The 20,124-nt window shown below is 38.8% G+C and overlaps 1 protein-coding gene across 6 annotated transcripts in view; it reads left to right on the top strand.

Annotated features, from left to right (window-relative positions):
• The window catches only part of TRPC4 (transient receptor potential cation channel subfamily C member 4), a 124,757-nt gene that overhangs the window by 18,494 nt on the left and 86,139 nt on the right, over positions 1 to 20,124 (top strand). For 5 of the 6 annotated variants that reach the window (XM_065896264.1, XM_065896267.1, XM_065896266.1 and 2 more), the window contains exon 2: positions 19,056 to 19,574. The exons of the other annotated variant lie outside the window; for it this stretch is intronic. In XM_065896264.1, coding sequence (XP_065752336.1) covers positions 19,056 to 19,574 — 519 coding nt within the window. The remainder of the gene's footprint in view (positions 1 to 19,055; positions 19,575 to 20,124) is intronic. 6 annotated transcript variants of the gene reach the window in all.

The raw sequence follows: 20,124 nt of genomic DNA, 5'->3' as shown, positions 1-20,124 counted from the left end.
TATCATTTAATAGATTTTCCTTCAATGTAACAGCTATAAAGAGAGAGAGAGTTTTAAAAATAAAAGTGATGTCTGTGAACTAAACAATCTGGGAGTCAGTGATAGCAATCCTCTCATTATTTTAGTGATCAAACCTAGCCAAAGCTGGTGGTGATTTAAAGTTGCTATTTGTTTGATGTCACCCTAGGAGTCGAAATAGATTTCTCCAGTTCTTTATCCAAGATGCAAATGATATTTAATAACTATTATTTATGGTATATCTATAGCAGTAAACAACAGAGTCTATGCCATTTTAGGAGATACACAGTTTAGATTTTCAGTCACAAAAAGTACACGTTCCAAGCTTTGACATCTACACTGACGAAACTGGCCCACCAGGAAATAATTGTCCTACTTTTCAGATGAATCAAGCACTATAATTGGGGTTGTGTTTATGTGAGGAGAAACAAATCAATCTGGCAAAACTGAACAAGACTGTTTTATGCCTTCTCCTAACAATCTCTGGCTTGTCACATAACACTAGTCCCTTCCTGTTATTTAGTGATTTGTAGATACCACATGCTTTCGTGTCACCCTGCAACATGAAATCTTCACTGCAGCCCTGTGTGTATTAACTTTGAGAAGCCTTTGATATATATTTCTCCAGTTCTTATTCCACAAGGAGAAATATCTTGAATGAATGTCCAGATTTCAAAATGGGAAACTGGAAATGTGGAGAAGTTAACTGGCTTTGTCATTCTCACACAACTGAAAATGGTTGAGGCAGGATGGAATGCTCACTCTTGATGCCTGAGCTATTTCCAGGACCTCACAGCTGCCTTACTTACAAGACATATAGTTTATTGACCCAGGAGTCAAGCTGCATGGGTTTCTGTGTGACCATGGGCAAACTATTGCACTTCTCTAAGGCCTATTCTATTTGTCAAAAGAGGATTACAGTAACACCTATTTCCAAAAATGATTTTGAAGATTAACTAAGATGTGGCATGAAAAGCTCCTAGCACGGGGCATGGCACGTGATAAGTGCTTCATACATCTTAGTTGTTACTTGTGTCACTGTAGTCAGGCTCCAAGCATATTTGTATTAACAGTATCACTGAGTTGAAATGATTTTTGCCAGATCCTTGTTCATTTGGTTCAAGTGTGCTTCATAGTTCTAAGATAAATCTGTTATCCAAGTTATTGTAGAAGTACATTCACTATGTCCGTCCTACACCTATTTAAATCAATACAAACTATATCTATTTGCTGGTATTTTTAATTCAAAGTAGACTTGAAATAGGCTTACCATAAAAATATATAATCAATGCAATTTAAAATGAATATTAACTTTAAGAAAGTAGAAATAGTTACTAATGTTACATTATTTATATTTATATACTGGATGTATCACTGACCAAAGCTTGAGTAAAGTTATTATAAACAGTTTGTATGAGCGCACTTAAAGGAGATAAGAGAATCGTCAATTGTATAACCTGCACTCTCATTCTTCACTTTTCCCACAAACTCGTTTTTATTTTATTTTAGTTTTTCTATAAACTCCTCTTTTAAAAAATTGATATTTATCTCTTCTTGTAAAAAGCTAATAACAGCACCTTCCCTTTCGCCTGCCTCCATTTAAAGAAAAAAATGCCAGGTTAATAACAGTTCAGTTTTACTAAAGGGCATCATAGAAATCATAAGGTTTGAGTTGGGTCTTGAAGGTTTGGTAGAATTTGATAAGTGGAAGGGAATAGGCAGAAGTCAACAAGAAAACTATGAATGGAAAGTTTGGCACTGGAATGATTGGGCCATGGGATGCCTGTCAGGGTGGAGTACAATTTAGATTTGAATACACAGGGTGGGACATGATTATAGAGGTCTTTGTATATCAAATAAAGTAGTTAAGGTATAATTAGGTAATACCAAACACAGTCTCTGATATAAAGTTAACTAATGTTTAAAGAACCTAAAATAAGGAGCCTTTATGTAAATAGCTATGCTACAACTCTCCAACAGGGCAAAATGAGACCTCAGGGGCAACCCTCCAAATTGATACATACAGCATGCATTCAAGTTCAAATATTCAATAGCATCATAATATTTCACGTAGAGATATTCCACAATTTGTTCAACCTTTCTCTTTCGAAAAACATTCAGGTGATACCCAAGTTTCTATCATGACAAACGATGATGATATAAATACATAGTCTCAAGGTGCCTGATTTTCTGTAGGGAGGGTTCCCTAACTAAGACTATGGTGCTTAGAATTTATGTAAGTGCCAGAAACTTTCCAGCAAGGCTGTTAGAATTTGCATTCCTCTTGCTTTTGATCAATGTGGATGCATCAGCTCCTTAAATTTGGCAAAATAATGGTAGCTCATTATTATTTTATATTTCCTTTCCCTGTCTATTAATGAGAAAGATCATTCACGTTTCTGACCTTTTTTTTCCTTCCAGTTTTATTGAGATAAAATTGACATACAGCACCATATAGGTTTATGATAACATTTAGCATAATTATTTGACTTACATAATGGTGAAATGATGATCACAATCCATCATCTCATATTGACACAAAATAAAAGAAGAAAATATTCTTCCTTGCGATGACAGTTCTTAGGATTTGCTCTCTTAACAACTTTCATATATAACATGCAACAGTGACAATTATATTTATCATGTTGTACATTACATCGCTAGTACTTATTTATCTTGTAACTGGAAGGTTGTACCTTTTGACTGCCTTAATCTATTTCCCCCTCCCCCTAACCCCTACTTCTGGTAACAAGAAATCTGATCTCTTTTTCCATAGGTTTGTTGTTGGTTTCTGTTTGTTTGTTTTTAAGTATAATTGACCTACAACCTTATGTTAGTTCTTGGTTCACAACATAGTGACGGATGTTTCTAACATTATAAAATGATGACCATGATAAGTCTAGTTACCATCTGTCACCATACAAAGCTATTACATTATTATTGACTGTATTCCCCATGCTGTACATTTCATCCCCGTGATTCATTTATTTCGTAACGTATATTATATTTGTTCCTCTCAATTTCCCTCACCAATTTCACTTACCCCTGACCCTCTTGCCTCTGGCAACCACTTGTTCATACTTTTGGTATCTGTGACTCTGTTTCTGTTTTGTTATATTTGTTCATTCGTTTTGTTTTGATTTTCTTCTGTGAAAATCTTGGGTCATTCTACTTGAGAACTGTAAAACCAAATATGTAGTTTTCCATATTCTGTGTTTCCAATCTTGCTTTAAGAGTTCTCCCCAACCCTTGGGCTATACAACTATTTTTTAAAATTCTTTTTCTAAACTTGTGTTGCTTTTTGTTTTTACATTTAAATATTTACTCCATCTCAAATTTATTGTTATGAAATGAGATATGCACTAATTTTGTTTGTTTGGGGTAGAAAATTGTTTCAATAAATGAACCACTATTTCCAATTGAATAGAAATTTTACTTTTTCACATATCAAGTTCCCATATAAAATAAGAAGTAATTCTGGGGACTTCCCTGGTGGCACAGTGGTTAAGAATCTGCCTGCCAATATAGGGGACATGGGTTCGAGCCCTGATCGGGGAAGATCCCACATGCCGCAGAGCAACTAAGCCTGTGCACCACAAATACTGAGCCTGTGCTCCACAACAAGAGAAGCCACCGCAATGAGAAGCCCGCGCACCAAAACGAAGAGTAGTCCCCGCCCACCGTAACTAGAGAAAGCCCATGTGCAGCAACGAAGACCCAAAGCAGCCAAAAATAAATAAATAAATAAAATTTTTTTTTAAAAAAAGAAGGAGTAATTCTGGTCAAAATTCTATTCAACTGATCCTATATTTCTTGCTATATTTTCTTGGATCATAGCCTTCATATCATAATTTTTGAAACACTTGGTTATATATTCCTCCATATTAACTAATAAAATAGTTTTATCAAGTTATAAACAAAACAACATAAGTAAAAAAGATTCTGAATAAAATGCACATATTTATTTTGAGACAATTGACATAATTAAGATATTAGGTCTTCCTATTCAGAACATAATATTGTATTTTCCCCATGTTTTGGATTTTTGTGCAAGTTCATGTATGAGTATATAGGTATGTGTGTATGTGCATAATTATGAAAATTTCAAGTTCTAAATAACTGATGTTAAATTAATTTTTAAATATAACTCTAAGTTGAAACTCCCTTATGTTGGTTTGAATTAAAAGGTAGTCTGGGTGATTGAGAGAGGTAAATTTGATATTAATAATCCTGAGTTTCAAAAAATGTAGGTTTCAATACATTATATAAAAACAAAGTTAAAAAGCAAGATGAAACTGAAGATATTAACAAATTTTTATTGAAGTACTTGAAAAAAAATTCTCATAAATTTTCACTTACTGTGCTATCAACTGGAGTATAAAAATAGTTTTTGAGTCATAGAAATTTCATGTTACAGGGGATAACCTCTTTCATATAGCAGAAATATTAAGGGACTTTCACAAGATAATATAGCTAATTGAGAACAGCCAGATTAGAATATGGATCTGTTTAGTCTTAATAATTTAGGATACATCAAATAATATTACATAAGTAAATTTCTTTTACTCAGTTTATACAACCCAGTTTAATAAATGCTGAATGCAAGGGAATGAATTCTTTTAAATTGGTTGAATGTCACTCCAGGATGAATTTCTCTTCTAGAAATGTATACTTCAGGATTAATAGTTCAAAAATGTATATGTTAGTCACAAAGAGACATTTCTATATTTGGGTAAGATGTCACATATGCCTCAAACTGGTGCCGAGTGATTTCAAGGTAAAGCATTTGGTTGAATTTGAGAAAAGCTAGCAGTCTATGGGTTAATAGTTAATCACTTGAACTGATTAATGGGTGTTAATTAGCTTATGTGTAGGTCAGTCATTGTGAATGCTGTGTGACATGAAAATGATTCAGTTAATAATGTAAGTAATGTTATGATAAGGCTGAGAAAAAGACGTTGAACAAATACTCATTCATAAATCTTAGAAGAAAAGCCAGAGCAAACTTCCAGCTACGCAACATAAGAAACAGGGACATGAATTTGGTTTCCAGATCCTCTTTTAACTGCCTCTTCTACTTAGTTGTAGATTACTGGGTCAACTGTATAATTCAATCAGTTGGAATTTGTTAAATGGTGGAGTGTGTTGTTTGTTTACGAGTAATGTGAGTATACATTTTCATGCATGTATGTTTGCCTGGGAGTAGTGTTTTTATGTCTGTAGAGTTTACTTCAGCTAAAATAAGTCAAGCATAGTGTGATTTTTATCTACAGGGTTATCCTCATGATCTTTATGTCTATCCTTAAATATGCCAAATGGCAAATTTGAAAAATTTGGAAAAATACAATATTTCTATCAAAACCATTTTTAGGTAATAGCTACCAAGCACTTCTAGTGACCTATTTATTTATTTTAATGCTAGAAAAATATGCTTTTCACTTGTAACGTTGGCACCACAGAAGGAAAGATGGAGAGTTGCATGTTGAAGATATTGAATAAAGCGAAGCACAGGATGGAGACAGAAAACAGACTGGTGAATGAAGCATGAAAAAGAGGGAGCAAGCCCATTTTCTGCATTTTCTAAATGTTTCTGAGATCAAATGCCTTATATTTTAGACTTCTTTAAATTTCTGAGTATTTAGTAGATAGCAGAGTGGCTACTCAACAGATAAATTTCTCAGCTGTGGGAGCTCAGCAAACAGCAGTCTCTCAGCTTGCTGCCCTCTTCCTGTCTTCAATGTCACCATCTTCCAAGGCAAGAGGTCGTGTGGGCGGCACTCTCATCTTTCCAATGAAGTCAGTAAGAAGTGGCCTTCTATCAATTGCTATTCATAACCAGCTAACAGACCGAAGAGAGGGGAAAGCTCATTGGCCCTTATTTGATTCAGGACTTCTCTGAAAGTCCCCTTTCAGGGCAAGATTTTGCAAATGTGCCATTAGCACGTGGCCATTCTGTAATGGAACTCTGAATTGTTTAGTTCTGTTGACCAGCTTTCCCTCCCAGAAAAGTAGACATTAAAGAAAGTGAAATCTGAACTGGAAGGTATCTCCGGGCATCTGGACTAGACCTCTCTTATTTTCTGATATCTTTGCTTCAAATTGTTCTATCCCATGCTTGTTCTCTCTCACACCCCCAGCACCGCTTGATGGGTCATACGCACAGCCGCTCCTTTTCCATTGCTACAACCCTAGTTCAGACTGCACTCGTTACCAGGCTCCATTATCTGCCTCTACCCATCTGCCTCTTAATTCAACAAGCAAAATATGCTAGCGTGATGTTAATACTTCGGAATTACTCCATCACTCTCCTGGTTCAATTCTTGTATGATTCCACCAATGTCTACAAAATAATGCGATTCAAAACCTTCCCTCATCTTGCCCTGATCTACACTGAGGCATTTTATGATTATTTATCTCTATATGATTTATCCCATACTCTAAAGAAAAGATTTGCTATGAATCCATCTTTCTTATTTTCTTCTTGTTGTCATTTTTCCTGTAACTTTTCTACATTGTTAGTTCCAACCAATCTTAAGTTTAAATTCCTCCTAAAATCCTTTTCTAATTCTACCAAGTAAAAATAATGTCTTCTCTAAATTCATTTCCCTTTTGCTTTATTCATACTCTCCTTAGGGAATTTACTAATTTTTTATGCTAAAGCCATCTGCATAGTATTATACTGTGTGTGTGTGTATGCAGGTGTGTGGGCTCGTGGGCACACGTGCCATATTTTTAGGACTAAGGAGAATAATTATGATTATCCTCAGAGAAGTATAAAAGGCCTTAGACAAACTCAATACCCAACCCTGATAATAAATAATGAATAATCCAACTCAAAATGATTGCTTCACAAGTTGAGTGGTGTAAATAAATAGATGGATAGATAGATTGATAGATAAATAACTGGGAATACCAAGTATAATTTGTGGTGGGCATGAAAATTGGTATCACTGCTTCAGAAAATTGTTTGACCCGGAAATTCCATTGCTAGATACAAGACCAACAGACATGGACAAAAATGTGCATAGGAGCAATATTCTGAATAGCCACAGACTGGAAGCCACAGAAATATCATCAAAGATAGAATGGTAAACAAATTGTGCTATATTCATAAACCAGAATATTATGCAGAATTGAAGTAACAAAAACGATTGCTACTAACAATATGAATATATTTCAAAGAGCTAATGTGGAATGGAGAGAGCTAGACATAAAAAGTACATACTTTAATTTGTTTATATAAAGTTAAAAAGTATGTGAAAGTAATCTGTGGTGACAGCAGTTAGATTTGTGATTACAAATTGGAATGACTGGGAGGTGACAAGAGGGAGGTCCCTGGGGTGCAGGCACTCTTCTAGATTTATTTTTTTTTTTTTTTTTTTTTAACATCTTTATTGGGGTATAATTGCTTTACAATGGTGTGTTAGTTTCTGATTTATAACAAAGTGAATCAGCTATACATATACATGTGCTCCCATGTGTCTTCCCTCCTGCATCTCCCTCCCTCCCACTCTCCCCCTCCCACCCCTCCAGGCTGTCCCAAAGCCCCGAGCTAATATCCCTGTGCCTTGCGGCTGCTTCCCCCCAGCTATCCACCCCACCACGTTTGTTAGTGTGTATATGTCCATGACTCTCTCTCGCCCTGTCAAAACTCACCCTTCCCCCTCCCCATATCCCCAAGTCCGCTCTCCAGTAGGTCTGCGCCTCCATTCCTGTCTTATCCCTAGGTTCTTCATGACATTTTTTCCCCTCAAATTCCATATATATGTGTTAGCATACGGTATCTGTCTTTGTCTTTCTGACTTACTTCACTCTGTATGACAGACTCTAGGTCTATCCATCTCATTACAAATATCTCAATTTCATTTCTTTTTAAGGCTGAGTAATATTCCATTGTGTATATGTGCCACATCTTCTTTATCCATTCGTCCGATGATGGGCGCTTAGGTTCTTTCCATCTCCGGGCTATTGTAAATAGAGCTGCAATGAACATTTTGGTACATGACTCCTTTTGAATTTTGGTTTTCTCAGGGTATATGCCCAGTAGTGGGATTGCTGGGTCATATGGTAATTCTATTTGTAGTTTTTTAAGGAACCTCCATACTGTTCTCCATAGTGGCTGAACCAATTCACATTCCCACCAGCAGTGCAAGAGTGTCCCCTTTTCTCCACACCCTCTCCAGCATTTATTGTTTCTAGATTTTTTGATGATGGCCATTCTGACTGGTGTGAGATGATATCTCATTGTAGTTTTGATTTGCATTTCTCTAATGATTAATGAGGTTGAGCATTCTTTCATGTGTTTGTTGGCATTCTGTATATCTTCTTTGGAGAAATGTCTGTTTAGGTCTTCTGCCCATTTTTGGATGGGGTTGTTTGTTTTTTTGTTATTGAGCTGCATGAGCTGCTTGTAAATTTTGGAGATTAATCCTTTGTCAGTTGCTTCATTTGCAAATGTTTTCTCCCATTCTGAGGGTTGTCTTTTGGTCTTGATTATGGTTTCCTTTGCTGTGCAAAAGCTTTGAAGTTTCATTAGGTCCCATTTGTTTATTTTTGTTTTTATTTCCATTACTCTAGGAGGTGGGTCAGAAAGGATCTTGCTGTGATTTATGTCATAGAGTGTTCTTCCTATGTTTTCCTCTAAGAGTTTGATAGTTTCTGGCCTTACATTTAGGTCTTTAATCCATTTTGAGCTTATTTTTGTGTATGGTGTTAGGGAGTGATCTAATCTCATACTTTTACATGTACCTGTCCAGTTTTCCCAGCACCATTTATTGAAGAGGCTGTCCTTTCTCCACTGTACATTCCTGCCTCCTTTATCAAAGATAAGGTGTCCATATGTGCATGGGTTTATCTCTGGGCTTTCTATCCTGTTCCACTGATCTATCTTTCTGTTTTTGTGCCAGTACCATACTGTCTTGATTACTGTTGCTTTGTAGTATAGTCTGAAGTCAGGGAGCCTGATTCCTCCAGCTCCTTTTTTCGTTCTCAAAATTGCTTTGGCTATTCGGGGTCTTTTGTGTTTCCATACAAATTGCGAAATTTTTTGTTCTAGTTCTGTGAAAAATGCCAGTGGTAGTTTAATAGGGATTGCATTGAATCTGTAGATTGCTTTGGGTAGTAGAGTCATTTTCACAATGTTGATTCTTCCCATCCAAGAACATGGTATATCTCTCCATCTATTTGTATCATCTTTAATTTCTTTCATCAGTGTCTTATAATTTTCTGCATACAGGTCTTTCGTATCCTTAGGTAGGTTTATTCCTAGATATTTTATTCGTTTTGTTGCAATGGTAAATGGGAGTGTTTTCTTGATTTCACTTTCAGATTTTTCATCATTAGTATATAGGAATGCCAGAGATTTCTGTGCATTAATTTTGTATCCTGCTACTTTACCAAATTCATTGATTAGCTCTAGTAGTTTTCTGGTAGCATCTTTAGGATTCTCTATGTATAGTATCATGTCATCTGCAAACAGTGACAGCTTTACTTCTTCTTTTCCGATGTGGATTCCTTTTATTTCCTTTTCTTCTCTGATTGCTGTGGCTAAAACTTCCAAAACTATGTTGAATAAGAGTGGTGAGAGTGGGCAACCTTGTCTTGTTCCTGATCTTAGTGGAAATGCTTTCAGTTTTTCACCATTGAGGATGATGTTTGCTGTGGGCTTGTCATATATGGCCTTTATTATGTTGAGGAAAGTTCCCTCTATGCCCACTTTCTGGAGGGTTTTTATCATAAATGGGTGTTGAATTTTGTCAAAAGCTTTCTCTGCATCTATTGAGATGATCATATGGTTTTTCTCCTTCAATTTGTTAATATGGTTTATCACATTGATAGATTTGCGTATATTGAAGAATCCTTGCATTCCTGGAATAAACCCCACTTGATCATGGTGTATGATCCTTTTAATGTGCTGTTGGATTCTGTTTGCTAGTATTTTGTTGAGGATTTTTGCATCTATGTTCATCAGTGATATTGGCCTGTAGTTTTCTTTCTTTGTGACATCCTTGTCTGGTTTTGGTATCAAGGTGATGGTGGCCTCGTAGAAGGAATTTGGGAGTGTTCCTCCCTCTGCTATATTTTGGAAGAGTTCGAGAAGGATAGGTGTTAGCTCTTCTCTAAACGTTTGATAGAATTCACCTGTGAAGCCATCTGGTCCTGGGCTTTTGTTTGTTGGAAGATTTTTAATCACACTTTCAATTTCAGTGCTTGTGATTGGTCTGTTCATATTTTCTATTTCTTCCTGATTCAGTCTTGGCAGGTTGTGCATTTCTAAGAATTTGTCCATTTCTTCCAGATTGTCCATTTTTTTGGCATAGAGTTGCTTGTAGTAATCTCTCATGATTTTTTTTATTTCTGCAGTGTCAGTTGTTATTTCTCCTTTCTCATTTCTAATTCTATTGATTTGAGTCTTCTCCCTTTTTTTCTTGATGAGTCTAGCTAGTGGTTTATCTATTTTGTTTATCTTCTCAAAGAACCAGCTTTTAGTTTTATTGATCTTTGCTATCGTTTCCTTCATTTCTTTTTCATTTATTTCTGATCTGATTTTTATGATTTCTTTCCTTCTGCTAGCTTTGGGGCTTTTTTGTTCTTCTTTCTCTAATTGCTTGAGGTGCAAGGTTAGGTTGTTTATTCGAGATGTTTCCTGCTTCTTAAGGTGGGCTTGTATTGCTATAAACTTCCCCCTTAGAACTGCTTTTGCTGCATCCCATAGGTTTTGGGTCGTTGTGTCTCCATTGTCATTTGTTTCTAGGTATTTTTTTATTTCCTCTTTAATTTCTTCAGTGATCACTTCATTATTAAGTAGTGTATTGTTTAGCCTCCATGTGCTTGTATATTTTACAGATCTTTTCCTGTAATTGATATCTAGTCTCATGGCGTTGTGGTCAGAAAAGATACTTGATACAATTTCAATTTTTTTAAATTTACCAAGGCTTGATTTGTGACCCAAGATATGATCTATCCTGGAGAATGTTCCATGAGCACTTGAGAAAAATGTGTAATCTGTTGTTTTTGGATGGAGTGTCCTATAAATATCAATTAAGTCCATCTTGTTTAATGTATCATTTAAAGCTTGTGTTTCCTTATTTATTTTCATTTTGGATGATCTGTCCATGGGTGAAAGTGGGGTGTTAAAGTCCCCTACTATGAATGTGTTACTGTCTATTTCCCCTTTTATGGCTGTTAGTATTTGCCTTACGTATTGAGGTGCTCCTATGTTGGGTGCATAAATATTTACAATTGTTATATCTTCTTCTTGGATCGATCCCTTGATCATTATGTAGTGTCCTTCTTTATCCCTTTTAATAGTCCTTATTTTAAAGTCTATTTTGTCTGATATGAGAATTGCTACTCCAGCTTTCTTTTGGTTTCCATTTGCATGGAATATCTTTTTCCATCCCCTTACTTTCAGTCTGTATGTGTCTCTAGGTCTGAGGTGGGTCTCTTGTAGACAGCATATATAAGGGTCTTGTTTTTGTATCCATTCAGCCAATCTGTGTCTTTTGGTGGGAGCATTTAGTCCATTTACATTTAAGGTAATTATCGATATGTATGTTCCTATTCCCATTTTCTATATTGTTTTGGGTTCGTTATTATAGGTCGTTTCCTTCTTTTGCATTTCTTATCTAGAGGAGTTCCTTTAGCATTTGTTGTAAAGCTGGTTTGGTGGTGCTGAACTCTCTCAGCTTTTTCTTGTCTGTAAAGGTTTTAATTTCTCCATCAAATCTGAATGAGATCCTTGCTGGGTAGAGTAGTCTTGGTTGCAGGTTTTTCTCCTTCATCACTTTCAGTATGTCCTGCCACTCCCTTCTGGCTTGTAGGGTTTCTGCTGAGAGATCAGCTGTTAACCTTATGGGGATTCCCTTGTGTGTTATTTGTTGTTTTTCCCTTGCTGCTTTTAATATGCTTTCTTTGTATTTAATTTTTGATAGTTTGATTAATATGTGTCTTGGCGTATTTCTCCTTGTATTTATCCTGTATGGGACTCTCTGTGCTTCCTGGACTTGATTAACTATTTCCTTTCCCATATTAGGGAAGTTTTCAACTATAATCTCTTCAAATATTTTCTCAGTCCCTTTCTTTTTTTCTTCTTCTTCTGGAACCCCTATAATTCGAATGTTGGTGCGTTTAATGTTGTCCCAGAGCTCTCTGAGACTGTCCTCAGTTCTTTTCATTCTTTTTTCTTTATTCTGCTCTGCAGTAGTTATTTCCACTACTTTATCTTCCAGGTCACTTATCCGTTCTTCTGCCTCAGTTATTCTGCTATTGATCCTATCTAGAGTACTTTTAATTTCATTTATTGCGTTGTTCATCGTTGCTTGTTTCATCTTTATGTCTTCTAGGTCCTTGTTAACTGTTTCTTGCATTTTGTCTATTCTACTTCCAAGATTTCGGATCATCCTTACTATCATTATTCTGAATTCTTTTTCAGGTAGATTGCCTATTTCCTCTTCATTTGTTAGGTCTGGTGGGTTTTTATCTTGCTCCTTCATCTGCTGTGTGTTTTTCTGTCTTCTCATTTTGCTTATCTTACTGTGTTTGGGGTCTCCTTTTTGCAGGCTGCACGCTCGTAGTTCCCGTTGTTTTTGATGTCTGTCTCCAGTGGCTAAGGTTGTTTCAGCGGGTTGTGTAGGCTTCCTGGTGGAGGGGACTAGTGCCTGTGTTGTGCTGGATGAGGCTCGGTCTTGTCTCTCTAGTGGGCAGATTCACGTCTGGTGGTGTGTTTTGGGGTGTCTGTGGCCTTGTTATGATTTTAGGCAGCCTCTCTGCTAATGGGTGGGGTTGTGTTCCTGTTTTGCTAGTTGTTTGGCATAGGTTGTCCAGCACTGTGGCTTGCTGGTCGTTGAGTGAAGCTGGGTGCTGTTGTTAAGATGGAGGTCTCTGGGAGATGTCCACCGTTTAATATTATGTGGAGCTGGGAGGTCTCTTGTTGATCAGTTTCCTGAAGTTGGCTCTCCTACCTCAGAGGCAGAGCCCTGCCTCCTGGGCTGGAGCACCAAGAGCCTTTCATCCACACGGCTCAGAATAAAAGGGAGGAAAAGTAGAGAGAATTATTAGAAGTATGAGGAAAGAAAGAAGGAAAGGAGGAAAGGAAGGAAGGAAGAAAGAAGCAAAGAAGGAAAGAAAGGAGGGAGGGAGGGAGGAAGGAAGGAAGGAAGGAGGGAAAGAAGGGGAAAATGTAGAGAGAATTATTAGAAGTTTGAGGAAAGAAAGAGGGAAAGGAGGAAAGGAAGGATGGAAGAAAGAAGCAAAGAAGGAAAGAAAGGAGGGAGGGAGGGAGGGAGGAAGGAAGGAAAGAAGGAGGGAAAGAAGGAGAAAATGTAGAGAGAATTAGTAGAAGTTTGAGGAAAGAGAGAAGGAAAGGAGGAAAGGAAGGAAGGAAGAAAGAAGCAAAGAAGGAAAGAAAGGAGGGAGGGAGGGAGGAAGGAAGGAAGGTAGGAGGGAAAGAAGGAGAAAATGTAGATAGAATTAGTAGAAGTTTGAGGAAAGAAAGAAGGAAAGGAGGAAAGGAGGAAAGGAAGGAAGGAAGAAAGAAGCAAAGAAGGAAAGAAAGGAGGGAGGGAGGGAGGAAGGGAGGAAGGAAGGAAGGACAGAAGGAAAAAAGACAGAAAGAAAGAAGATACAGTAAAAATAAAATAAAGTATAATATAGTTATTGTACTAAAAAATATTTAGAACAAAAAAAAAAAAAAAGAAAAAGAAAAAAAAAAAAAAAAAAAAAAAAAAAAAAAAGAACAGATAGAACCCTAGGACAAATGCTGGAAACAAAGCTATACAGAGAAAATCTTACACAGAAGCATACACATACGTGTTCACAAAGAGAGGCAAAGTGGGAAAAATCATAAATCCTGCTCCCAGAGACCACCTCCTCAACCTGGGGTGATTCGCTGTCTAAAGGAGGGAAGGAAGGAAGGAAAGAAAGAAAGAACGAAGGTAAAGTACAATAAAGTTATTACAATTAAAATTAATTATTAAGAAAAAAAATTTTTTTTTTTTTTTAAAAAAAAAACATGGACGGATAGAGCCCTAGGACAAATGTTGGAAGCAAAGCTATACAGAGAAAATCTTACACAGAAGCATACACATACACGTTCACAAAGAGAGGCAAAGGGGGAAAAATCCTAAATCCTGCTCCCAGAGACCACCTCCTCAACCTGGGGTGATTTGCTGTCTAAAGGAGGGAAGGAAGGAAGGAAAGAAAGAAAGAAAGAACGAAGGTAAAGTACAATAAAGTTATTGCAATTAAAATTAATTATTAAGAAAGAAAAAAAAATTCTTTTTTTTTTTTTTTAAAAAAAACCATGGACGGATAGAGCCCTAGGACAAATGTTGGAAGCAAAGCTATACAGAGAAAATCTTACACAGAAGCATACACATACACGTTCACAAAGAGAGGCAAAGGGGGAAAAATCCTAAATCCTGCTCCCAGAGACCACCTCCTCAACCTGGGGTGATTTGCTGTCTAAAGGAGGGAAGGAAGGAAGGAAAGAAAGAAAGAAAGAACGAAGGTAAAGTACAATAAAGTTATTGCAATTAAAATTAATTATTAAGAAAGAAAAAAAATTTTTTTTTTTTTTTTTAAAAAACCATGGAAGGATAGAGCCCTAGGACAACTATTGGGAGCAAAGCTATACAGAGAAAATCTTACACAGAAGCATACACCTACACGTTCACAAAGAGAGGCAAAGGGGGAAAAATCATAAATCCTGCTCCCAGAGACCACCTCCTCAATTTGGGGTGATTAGTTGTCTAAAGGAGGGAAGGAAGGAAGGAAAGAAAGAAAGAAAGAACGAAGGTAAAGTTCAATAAAGTTATTACAATTAAAATTAATTATTAAAAAAAATTTTTTTTTTTTTTTTAAAAAAAAAAAACCCATGGACGGATAGAGCCCTAGGACAAATGGTGGAAACAAGAGTATACAGACAAAATCTCACACAGAAGCATACATGCCCACATTCACAAAAAGAGGAAAAGGGAAAAAAATCACCGATCTCGCTCCTAAATTCCCCCTCTTCAATTTGGGCTCACTCCCTGTCTATTCAGGTATTCCACAATGCAGGGCACATCAAGTTGATTGTGGAGCTTCAATCCGCCGCCTCCGCGGCTGCCGGGAGAGACCTCCCCCTCTCCTCCCTGCTCTCACAGCTCACAGGAGCTCAGCTTTGTACCCGGCCCTGCCCCTGCGCGCTGATCGCTGGAGGGCGTCTGTTTTTTTTTGCTCAGACAGGACGGGGTTAAAGGAGCCGCTGATTCGGGAGCTCCGGCTCACTCAGGCCGGGGGTTGGGGGATGGGGGAAGGCGGGGGCACTGCGTGCGGGGCGGGCCTGCGGCGGCAGAGGCGGCGTGACGCTGCGGCAGAGGCCGGCGTGACGCTGCACCAGCCTGAGACCCGCCGTGCGGGAAGCTGTCCCCAGATCCCGGGAACCCGGCAGTGGCGGCCTGCACAGGCTCCGCGGAAGAGGGGCGCGGAGAGTGACCTGTGCTCGCACACAGCCCCCCTGGTGGCGGCAGCAGCAGCCCCAGCGTCTCCTGCCCGTCTCTGGGCTCCGCAGTTTCAGCCGCGGCTCGCGCCCGTCTCGGGGGCTCGCGCTTCCCGCCGCGGCTCGCGCCCGTCTCGGGGGCTCGCGCCCGTCTCGGGGGCTCGCGCCCGTCTCGGGGGCTCGCGCCCGTCTCGGGGGCTCGCGCCCTCAGCCGAGGCTCGCGCCCGTCTCTGGGGTTTGCGCTTTTTAGCCGCGGCTCGCGCCCTTCTCTGGAGTTCCTTTAAGCAGCGCTCTTAAACCCCTCTCCTCGCGCGCCAGGAAACAAAGAGGGAAGAAAAAGTCTCTTGCCTCTTCGGCCGGTGCAGGCTTTTCCCCGAACTCCCTCCCGGCTAGTCGTGGCGCACCAACCCCTCCAGGCTATGCTCAAGCCGCCAACCCCAGTCCTCTCCCCGCGCTCCGTCCAAAACCGAAACCCGAGCCTCAGCTCGCAGCCCCGCCCGCCCCGGCGGGTAAGCAGACAAGCCTCTCGGGTTGGTGAGTGCCGGTCGGCACCGATCGTCTGTGCAGGAATCCCCCCGCTTTGCCCTCCGCACCCGTCGCTGTGCTCCACTCCGCGGTCCCGAAGCTCCCCCCTCCGCCTCCCGCAGTCTCCGCCCGCGGAGGGGCTTCCTAGTGTGTGGAAACTTTTCCTCCTTTACAGCTCCCTCCCCCTGGTGCAGGTGCCGTCCTTATTCTTTTGTCTCTGTTTTTTCTTTTTTCTTTTGCCCTACCCAGGTACGTGGGGAGTTTCTTGCCTTTTGGGAGCTCTGAGGTCTTCTGCCAGCCTTCAGTAGGTGTTCGGTAGGAGTTGTTCCACGTGTATATGTATTTCTGGTGTATCCGTGAGGAGGAAGGCGATCTCCACGTCTTACTCTTCCGCCATCTTCCCCCACTCTAGATTTATTTTTTATAAATTTATTTATTTTATTTTTGGCTGCATTGGGTCTACGTTGCTGCGCGTGGGCTTCCTCTAGTTGCAGCAAGCGGGGGCTACCCTTTGTTGCGGTGCGTGGGCTTCTTCTCTTTGCGATGGCTTCTCTTGTTGTGGACCACCGGCTCTAGGCACGCAGGCTTCAGTAGTTGTGGCATGTGGGCTCAGTAGTTGTGGTGCATGGGCTTAGTTGCTCTGGGGCATGTGGGATCTTCCCGGACCAGGGCTCAAACCCGTGTCCCCTGCATTGGCATGTGGATTCTTAACCACTGCGCTACCAGGGAAGTCCTCATCTAGATTTTTGTCTGTGTCTTGTCACACAGGTGTGTTCACGTTTTAAAAAAGGTTTCAAGATGTACACTGATCTCTGTGCCTTTTACTGTATGTATGGATGCTATACCTCAATAACAAGTTCAAAATGAATAATTATTGCAATGAATCAAAATATATTGAATAAAATAAAGGAAGAATCCATGGGTTCATTAGTAATACTCAATAATTAAGAGGAGAAGAGAGCAAAGTTGTACATACAGAAGAATGCCAATTACTAAACTTAGAAGTGATGGAAGAACAAGAAAACCCCCAATTTTCAGACTCCATGTAATACTTGATTCAGGTGTGTAATTAGCACTCAATAACAGGCAGTTGTTTAAGTGTTTTTGTTTTATTGTTATTTTTCAATGCAATGCTTACTTACCCTCTGGGACCTGGATAAACAATCACATGTGCCTGCTAGGCTGACCTGTCAGACTCCCAGCAGACTGCTGTCTGTTAAGTATATATAGTTTATGTGTTTTGTTTGAATATAACTGGTGAAAGTGATGGGGTTTTTTAAAAAGCAGTAGTGATTTGGGGTTTTTTTGAGTTTTGTTTTGCTATTTCATTCCATTCTTGACCAAAGCTTCCTTTAAGTCGTTTATTATGGAAAATTGTCACACTAACTTAAAGGAAGGGGTGGGGGAAATACATAAATTGTCTTCTAAAAAATTAAATAAAATACTGAATATCTTAAAAATATGTATATATATATATATATATATAGTGTGTGTGTGTCTTATGAAATAAATGGATATTCAAAATGGCCAGATGAATTAAAAGCAGTTGAGTTTAATTATTCTCATATAAAGATAACACTTCTACTTAAAAGTAGTGCTACTGAAGTTTCCTATGACTTTCGTTTTTCTCTACATAGTTGTTTCTTTTGATCCTTCTGTGGTTTTAATCATATTTGACCAGCAGCATATTTTAATGTGGCGTGTCATCACTTTTTCTGCCATGCCTGTTTAACTTGTCCTTATGTAGCATTTATTTTCATAGAGGCCTCTGTGACTTTGCACCAGCAGGAAGAAATACTAAACCAAAAATTGTAAAGCAGCAGGGTGTAGTGCAGTACGTACAGGCCTGGGTGTCAGACAGACGGACCTAGGTTCAAATAGCAGGATTCCCACTTACTCAGCGAGAGACCATGTCTATAAAATGTGAATAATGAATAGTGAGGGTGGATGTGCTTTAGGCCTACTACATAGTGCCTATTAAATTACTTTTGTCATTACCATTCCTAGAGTATAACCCAAAGGAAATTGTTCATAAGAGCATTGGTGACCTGATTCATTGGGAAGCATTTCTTTCTTACTTTTTTCTTTTTTAATAGCTTTATTGCGATATAATTCACATACCATAACATTCACCCACTTAAAGTATACTATTCGGTGATTTTTAGTATATTCACAGGGTTGTGCAACCATAACTACAATATTAGAAAGTTTTTATCACCCTCAAAAGAAACTTTGTGTCCTTTAGCAGTTACCTCCCATCCCTTCCATTACCCCCAAGCCTAGGCAATCACTACTTTCTCCGTATACAGATTTGCCTGTTTCGCATATTTTATAAAAATGGAATCATACAATATGTGATCTTTTGTGACTGGCTTCTTTCACTTAGCATAATGTTTTTAAGGTTCTTCCACAGGAAGCATTTATTTCTAATAACAGCGATGTTAGAATGGGGCACCTCTTGTCATCTGGAAAATATACCATAAAGGAATGGATGAAAACACAAAGCAGAGGGGCTAGCACTCTTGCGTTCCACTGCCACCTGTAATCGCAGGGTGGATCTTAGGACTGCAGAAGATAAAACACAAACAAACAAGCAAAAACCTGACTGAAGAATTTAAAACCTTCTATTGCAGAGGAAGATCTTGGGTTTAAAACAAATCATCAACTATTTTGTAGCGTCTTTCTTATTATTTATGGAGCCCATATCACTGGGGAAGAAAAGCAAAGATTGTCAGCCAGAAAATAAGTTGGGAGCAAGAAAGTCTTTTATCAAAGAGTTTCCATAGGCACTGAGTTTAAGATCACGATTCGGATTGAACAAAGAATAATGTGTCATTCTATTGCAGAGCTAGTTTTTGTTTAATTTTCTATTGTCCTTTGAGGGGAAAAAAGCCCTAACTCTCCTGCAAAAAAACCAAAAACCTGACAAAAGACTTATGAATCTTGTTCAACATTGCTATAGCGCGTTGTTTAAATTCACAGGCTTGAGCAAATGCGTTACTACTCACGACCTCTGCTTTCTTTTTTCTAGGTGCCTCCCATACTCCTTGATAAGCAGTTCTCTGAATTCACTCCAGACATTACACCCATCATTTTGGCAGCCCATACAAATAATTACGAGATAATAAAACTTTTGGTTCAGAAAGGCGTCTCGGTGCCCAGACCCCACGAGGTCCGCTGCAACTGCGTCGAATGCGTGTCCAGCTCGGATGTGGACAGTCTCCGCCACTCCCGCTCCAGACTCAACATCTACAAGGCCCTGGCCAGCCCCTCTCTCATCGCCCTGTCCAGTGAAGACCCTTTTCTCACAGCCTTTCAGTTAAGTTGGGAGCTCCAGGAACTGAGTAAGGTGGAAAATGAATTCAAGTCAGAGTATGAGGAGCTGTCACGACAGTGCAAACAATTTGCTAAGGACCTACTGGATCAGACAAGAAGTTCCCGCGAGCTGGAAATCATTCTTAATTACCGCGATGACAACAGTCTCCTAGAAGAACAAAGTGGAAATGACCTCGCGAGACTCAAATTGGCCATTAAGTACCGTCAGAAAGAGGTGAGTTTTGCCAGACTTTATCCATCAAGATGCCACAGAATTTAAATGGCAGTGAGGGAAACTGGTACTCCAAAATTAGGTTGGGGGTTTAAAGCATTTTCTGTTTAGCTGTAAGTGCATGATATTTCTTGTTTGCCAGATTACGGATGATGAAACACATTGAAGAGGGGTGGTAAGTAGGTTAATAATTAGTGATGGTTTTTGACATCTGTGTTAAAATGTACACAGTTAATGGTGTGTGATGGTAAAACTAATGAATTTTAGAATCTCTGCACTAAGATTTCTGGTTCTGCCATTTATAAGTTTTGCTACTTTAGAGGGTCACACAGATCTCTTTGAGTTTCGGTTTTCTCATCTGCTTAAGGGACTTTATATTTGATTTTATATATATATATTTCTTTATACGTATAAAATATTTTACTCACAGATTTGTAGGAAGTGTAAAATGAGTGGATGTGTGTGAAGGCTCTTAGTAAATTATAAGGTATGATCCTAATAAAATACATTATTAGAAGTTATTAATAAAGGAAAGCCTTTAGTCCAACAGCAC

The sequence above is a fragment of the Phocoena phocoena genome, chromosome 18 (genome assembly GCF_963924675.1).
Source record: "Phocoena phocoena chromosome 18, mPhoPho1.1, whole genome shotgun sequence".
NCBI classification, from domain to species: domain Eukaryota; kingdom Metazoa; phylum Chordata; class Mammalia; order Artiodactyla; family Phocoenidae; genus Phocoena; species Phocoena phocoena.
This window is presented reverse-complemented; position numbering and strand designations above follow the sequence as displayed.